At 34.9% G+C, this 7064-nt stretch overlaps 1 protein-coding gene across 1 annotated transcript; it reads right to left on the bottom strand.

Moving 5' to 3' along the window:
* Window positions 1–5437: 5437 nt before the first annotated feature.
* Window positions 5438–6504, bottom strand: LOC104102868 (TLC domain-containing protein At5g14285). Its single transcript, XM_009610708.4, has one exon. The coding sequence runs from the start codon at window positions 6272–6274 to the stop codon at window positions 5525–5527; it is 750 nt and encodes a 249-aa protein (XP_009609003.1). The 5' UTR covers window positions 6275–6504; the 3' UTR covers window positions 5438–5524.
* Between the last annotated feature and the right edge of the window lie 560 nt (window positions 6505–7064).

Here is a 7064-nt window from a genome sequence, read left to right as displayed (position 1 = left end):
CATTTTGGTCAGTTTCCTACTTAAACTGTTCGGTGTCTTCAAAACCTCCCTGAACTATATTGTCTTTCATATTAAAACCCTCTTGTTACTGACCTGGCATAACGTACGTAAATATTTGCTTGGAAGCACGTGACAGTTCAAAAAAACTATCAAAATGGCCCTGACATAAAATTATGGCTAATTAGTCTAACCCTCTTTCAAATTTATTTTTTTAATAAATATTCTTCTTATTTTAGTAGTATCCACCTTTCTTCCTCATTTTTTGATCATTCTTCCTTATTGTTTCACCTTTAGTCTTTATTGTTCACCTTCTTCTTCATTTTTTAACTTTTTTTCTTTAGTTCTCCATATGGGTTTTTTCAGAAAACATTTCTCCCTCTCTTGTTTCTTTCGAAATGATTTATTCTCTTTCTTGTTTTAGTATTCTTTCATGTCCTACACATATTGTTGAAAGAATACCAATTTAAATCTTCTTATTAAACTCAACACCTTGTAGAGAATAAAGTTAATCTCTTGAACCTTCTTTATGTAAAATGAAATTAGAGAATGTAATTACTGGATAATTAATTTTTTGTTTGCGATTTTTTTTTGTGTAATCTTTTTTATGTAATATAAGATGCTTTTTAAGAAATGCAACACTATATGCCGTTATTTATATTTTTACTGTGCTAAAAATGAATATAAATAAGAACTTATTCAATTGGAGTCTAGCATAAAGCACAATCACAATTAAGCCTAAAATTAACACAGTACATTAGATATTATTTTGGCCAAAACTCCTAAAATTATCAATCATCCGAGATTAATACATCATGAGTAAACTATATAATTTTTTTTATACAAATCATAAGTTAATATAGTTAGACATACGCATCTTTAAAGGTTCAACATGAAGTTTTAATATATAGGGGAATATAATTGGAGGGGGAGGTTTGAGGATACCTGATAGTTTAAGTATGTAACTGTCGAAAGTTTAAGTAGAAAACTGAAAAAACATGATAATTTAGGGGATTTTAAGTAGAAAACTGAAAAAACTCTAATAATAAACTTTACCCTATAAAAGAAAGATTTCAAACGGCAGTCTTTTGTCCCGAAGATATGGCACATAAGCAGCTGAACGCTACTTAATGGAAGTATCTTATGCTTTAGCTATGTGGGAATTTATAGCGCAAGCAATTTATGCCTATGTATTGTTCTCCGTACGACACCTGTAAGCAAATCTAATTCGATCGCTCCTTTACCTGGCTAAAGTAATAGTCCGGAATCAAAATGTGGTTCTTATGTATTCAAATAATCAAAATGTGTGAAAATAAAATTGGGAACCAAAATATATATAACACCCAAACTTAAGGCGCTATACCTTAACGGTCGTTTGCTCAGTTAAGTATAGCGCCCTATATATATAAAGCACTAACGTACCGCGCTATACCGCGCTATATATATTATGTGGGCCAACCAATAATTTTTCTAGGCTTAACTGACATAACAATAATTCAACTGGGTATAACGCTCATATTTAAGGCGCTATACCTCAAATAATTATACCCCCGGACTGATTTTTGCTTTATTTAAAGAGGTTAAGGATTTTGTAAAAATCCATTCATAAATATTTTCAAGTCTTATTACAATAAATGTCACTAACATTTAATAAGTGGTTCAAAAAGAGGTATAAGGGTGAAGGTAGTTCAACAGATCCCCATAGAACACGTCTTAACACTATCGATCCCTACCTTGAAAAAAATATGCTAGGTTGCTATAATGACTTGGTTGATGACAAGTGGTATGGTGTTATGCGTCCTTTGGAAAATAAGCCTATTAATATACACACTGATCTCAAAGTTGCAGGGCACATTATTGAGGGCGAAGCACACTCTACAAAGCCCGAAGGTATGCGAATTTGGGGCGAAAAACTACAGTGGGTTCCCCTTTATTCAAAACGATGCGATTATGAAGTACTATGTCGCTGGCATGGGCTTGTTGTGCCACAAGCAGTGTCTGCAACCTTCCTAACAAACACACACAAAGATGAACCAAAAGTGATTCGACATTTGATGAAGGAGATTCTAGAGATGGAAAAGGCATTAGCTGGTCATCATGCAATGGATTATCTTAACTTCCTGGGAGGAACGGAGGATCAGTACTGGGATTTAATAGAAAGTGAAAAATTGCATAGAGACGATAATTATCCTGTTTTCCCAACAGTTGTCGAGTGGGAGGGACTACCTAAGTTTCTACCACAAACCTAGAAATATTTAAGAATGGATTTTTACAAAATCTTTAACCTCTTTAAATAAGGCAAAAATCAATCTGGGGGTACAATTATTTGAGGTATAACGCCTTAAATATGGGCGCTATACCCAGTTGAATAATTGTTATGTCAGTTAAGCCCAGAAGAATTATTGATGGGCCCACATAATATATATAGCGCGGTACGTTAGGGCTTTATATATATAGAGCCTTATATTAGGACGCTATACTTACTAGGCAAACGGCCGTTAAGGTAATATGCCTTAAACTTGGGCGTTATATATATTTTGATTCCCAATTTTTTTCCCCACACATTTTGGTTCCAAATTCCCCCCCCCCCCCCCCCCCCACACACACACACCCACACACATTTTGGTTCTTTGAGTCCAAAAAAACCATATTTTGTTTCCGGACGACATGAGTAGATACTTCCTCACATGCTGGAACATTGAAGTGACTTTTTCACAGAAGGAATTTTACAGAAGAAAACTGTCAAGACCGTTTGCTCTTCTAGTTGTTGTTAAAAAGGCAGCTTTGGCCTTTGGGAAATTATTTTTATTTTGTCACGTCTTGTTCGTTCGCTGAACTTTAAAAGGGAAAAATTCACAACTACTCAGATGGAGTCCAAGAATTATCCACTTGCACGCATTTACAAGATTCGTCCATTAAAATTTAAACAATATATATTGCATATAATTGTAACCCATGGTATATGACAGTCATAATCACATACACTGTGAATTTTGTACTATGACGATATACAACTAACTATTTGCTGGCTATTTTGTAAATAGTTTTCACCAAGTATACAACAACAATAAAGTAGAATCCCACTAATGAGATCTGGGGAGGGTAGTGTGTACGCAGACCTTACCCCTACCCAAAAGGAGTAGAGAGCCTGTTTCCGAAAGACCCTCGGCTCAAGAAAATAAAAAGACAAAACGACAAGAGGAGACAACATTAGTATCACCACAACAATCATAGAAAAAATAGGAACACCATGAAATGCAGAAGAAAGATGCAAAGCAAAAACGATAGCTAGTAAATAGGACATGCACTGAAAAGCAAAGTAGTAAAACACAACATTGTCACTAGCTACCCTAGACAAAAACCCTACGTGGCCAGTCCCACAATGGTACGAAGTAAGTCAAAACTCAACTACATCCTAACCTATAACTCTAATACTCGACCTCCACAATGGTACGAAGTTTTCACTAAGTATACATTATAGTAATAACTTTGAAATAGGTATTCTTTCGGGTAATATTTTTCAAATGCATGGGACTTTGCGTAAATTTCCCAAGTTAAAACTCAAAAATCTCTTACCATTTGCCAAAAAAATAAAAATAAATAAATAGTTTATGCCTAAGATTTACAGCCATGTCGTACATGCGTTTTGTAACATTGGCAGGAAGCAGAGCAATTATGCATCTTTGAATCCCCAATAGTGTTTTAATATTTCAATATTTCGAATATTGAACTCGGTATTTGCAAATGAACTTCAATATAAAGTTTCAGTTCCAAATAATCTTTTTTCAAAGACCGACTGAGTACTCATGTTAAATCCGTGTAAAGTTGTCCTTCGTGAGAGTAAGTGGTCCTAGTAATGTTCCAAGAAAAGCCAAACTGAAATTAGATTGCCATTACAACAAATTAATATATTTGACCTTTAAAAAAAAAATATCTTTGACCTTCGCTAGGGCGTAGCTACTCACTTTCATGTGCTCGCGAAGAAATCAATAGCACATCTCATAAGATTTTTCTTGTCAAATTAGTACACAGACTTCCGAAGGATTTTGAGACGACAAAGAGACAACTCTAATTCTAAAGCATACTGCAAGAACTTGTTGACCCTTCCCTCTCATAAGCACCAAATAAAGAGACAGACAGGAGTTCAGATGCAGCCTCAAGTTAGCAACCTCTAGAGAACAACTAAAGTGCTTCAGCCTAGAAGTTTTGAAATTGATGAAGCATCATCATATCTCTAAGCAAGGTTAACATCTATGTAACCCCCCCCCCCCCCCCAGGGGCGAATTTATACGAGAGATTATAGGACATGTGAACCCATGATCTCTTCGTAAAATTAGATATTTAATGTACAACTGTTGGCACCATGCTCCAAGAAGGCTAAATGGTGTACTAGTTGAAGGTTGAGTTATTTAGTTGAAGGAATAGGGATCAATTCCCACCAAATACATTTTTTTCTCCAATTTTTTAGTAGTGCACCCATAAACTAGAAATCATAGATCCGCCTCTGCCTCCACCCCACCCAGGGCAACAATAGAAGTGAGAAGAGTGAACATTCTTCTCCATCTAAACTTCCATTGCCAAACACCTATCTCCGCCAGTTAGAGATCAAAAACTATATGCAGTCTGCAATCTCCACCAGTTAAATGAGAAAACAGCCAAGTTTATTTAAATTACACATTACAGGCCAGTCGTTTAAGAGCATAATTCACCTAATATCAATATAGGATTGACCAAGGCTTCCTAACAGGGGAGATTCAAACCTTGATGAATAATAAAATGACTGCATAGCACCTAAAATTTTAAATAGCTACTTCATTCCACCAAATCAATAATGCATACCTATCAAATTAGCCACACCCAACAAGAAAGAATTTTATGAATTGAATAATAGACATTATTACAAGTGTTGTTGAGACAATGCTGACTAATTATATTCTCTTGAAGGTGACCTAACCAGAAAACTATCACCAACAGCAAATGAACTTCCAAACTTGTAATATAAAGAATATAGGCTGGTGCATCAAAAGAACAATTCAAAGGATTCTGCCATCAATCTCAAAGTTAACCAAAACCTTCAATTTAATTCTACATATCACTTAATTGTTTCTACCTACTCTTTGTAGCTGATTTAAGAGTGTAAAAAGCTATACAGAAAATATAATTCTAAAGTTATGCATTCCAACACCCAATAGCAGAGTTAAAGGTAAGAAAGTCTATTCAATTAAACACCCTTTAGTCCGGAAATTATACTGTGCAATTAGAGCAAAAAACAAACTCTCTCATATATATAAACTGTTGAATCCCCTCTTAATAGAAGGGAAGCTTTTAGGTATAGTATTTTTGCATTTTTTTGAATCCCCATGTTAGAAATCCTGGCTCTGCCGCAGCAGCAACACCAATATACACCACAAATGCATAATGCAACAAGTGAGAATACACAAACAGCAAAAGATTTGATTTTTCTTCAATTATCATCTCATCCAATCAAACACATATATGCTTAATCTGTAAACATACAGTATTCAACTCACCTAACTTTACTCTCATGTTCCCTACTCCTTTCTCTATACAACTCAACCCAAAGATTGGAAATCCACAGTATACTAACGGAAATAGCAGTAACAACAACAAAAACCCAAGATATCCAAATCCATCTAGGTATCACATTATTAGCAGCCCCACTAAGATAATAAACAAACATCCTATACACAAAATACGGCCCAGCAATACCTCTGACCAACGAATACAGAACATAAAACGGAGGCGAAAGTAAAGCATAAACCTTAGCAGCGAACTCCACGTCCGATTTCCGAGCATTCGCGAGAGTCCACGTGTTCTGTATGAAGCTAGTAACTTCCGCAAGAATCAAAAGCACGAGAATCGCATACGCGCCGTGGTACACCACGTACCGACACGTGACGAACACGAACAGGGTGGCGAGGTGGTGGCCGATGAAGAGAACATCACTAGGGCAAAAAATTAAGTAGTGGGTGAGGTCCATTAAGAAATAGGAAATGCTGTAGTCAAGGACGAGGTTTTGTAAAGGGGTGTTGGGCGAGTGAAAGTCACGATCTGGGTCGGCGAGTAGGGAAGTAACGGCGAAGAATACGGCGGGAGTGCCGTGGAGTAAGGAGATGGCGCAGCTGGAAGCTTCTGGACGGAGCTTGGGTTTCCATGAACGGAAGATGATGAAGTAAGCAACGAGGTAAATGATGAGAAAAAAAGTGAAGAAAGAGAGGAGATTAGGAATTGAAGAAAAGAGAATTGGAGCTTCCATATGAATGAGAGAAATAGAATTTGGGAATTTGATAATTTGGTTGATTGAATGAATGATTGGGAAATTGAGAATTAGGGGAGATGTTAGGGTTTTATAGGAAAGAAATTGAGACGTAAGTTGGAGGAGGAAAGAGGAAAATAGGTAGGGACGGTGGAGTTTGGTATGAATTTGGACAAATTGTGCTTCTCGAGGAGAAGTAAGATTCCAAAAAGTGCAATTTCCACCCAGCCAATAAGCCTGTAGTTCGTCTATTTTATGTCCTACTACATTCTTGTAATGGAAAAGCATTTACTTTAAAAAACAATAATTAATTACAAAAAGTATCCGACTTAAGATTCGAAAAACTATTTAAATTTGTGACCTATAAATCATGCAGATTTTATCGTTGCTTCAAGATTAGATAATTTTTATTAGAAACTAAAATATAGAGTACTTGAAATTGTATTTAACGAACAGTCTAAAATTTAATTTTCTCAAAAAATAATGTTATGTTTTGTGCACTAATTGTATATCCTATATTGATTATAAACTATAAATATAATTTATTTTTAGTTACATGTAATTATTCATAGTAAATTTGATATGACAACTTTAACAAATAAAGTAAATTATTTGTAATAACTTAAAAATAAGATAAATAATCCATTTAACAAGCTAAAATACATATATAGTGTAAATACTTAATACATTGCAAGTGTATTAATTTACTTATACTAAATCATGTGAATTATTATACTTGAGTAGTGAATTAAAATTTAAAAAATGAATAAACTGACTAAGATAGATTATA

Source organism: Nicotiana tomentosiformis, chromosome 2 (genome assembly GCF_000390325.3).
Source record: "Nicotiana tomentosiformis chromosome 2, ASM39032v3, whole genome shotgun sequence".
Taxonomy (NCBI): Eukaryota; Viridiplantae; Streptophyta; class Magnoliopsida; order Solanales; family Solanaceae; genus Nicotiana; species Nicotiana tomentosiformis.
Note: the sequence above shows the minus strand (reverse complement) of the source record. Positions and strands in the feature narration are given on the sequence as shown.

Bases quoted from the DNA above. Each gene is read 5' to 3' on its own strand.
- LOC104102868 (XM_009610708.4), bottom strand. From the start codon at position 6,274: ATGGAAGCTCCAATTCTCTTTTCTTCAATTCCTAATCTCCTCTCTTTC.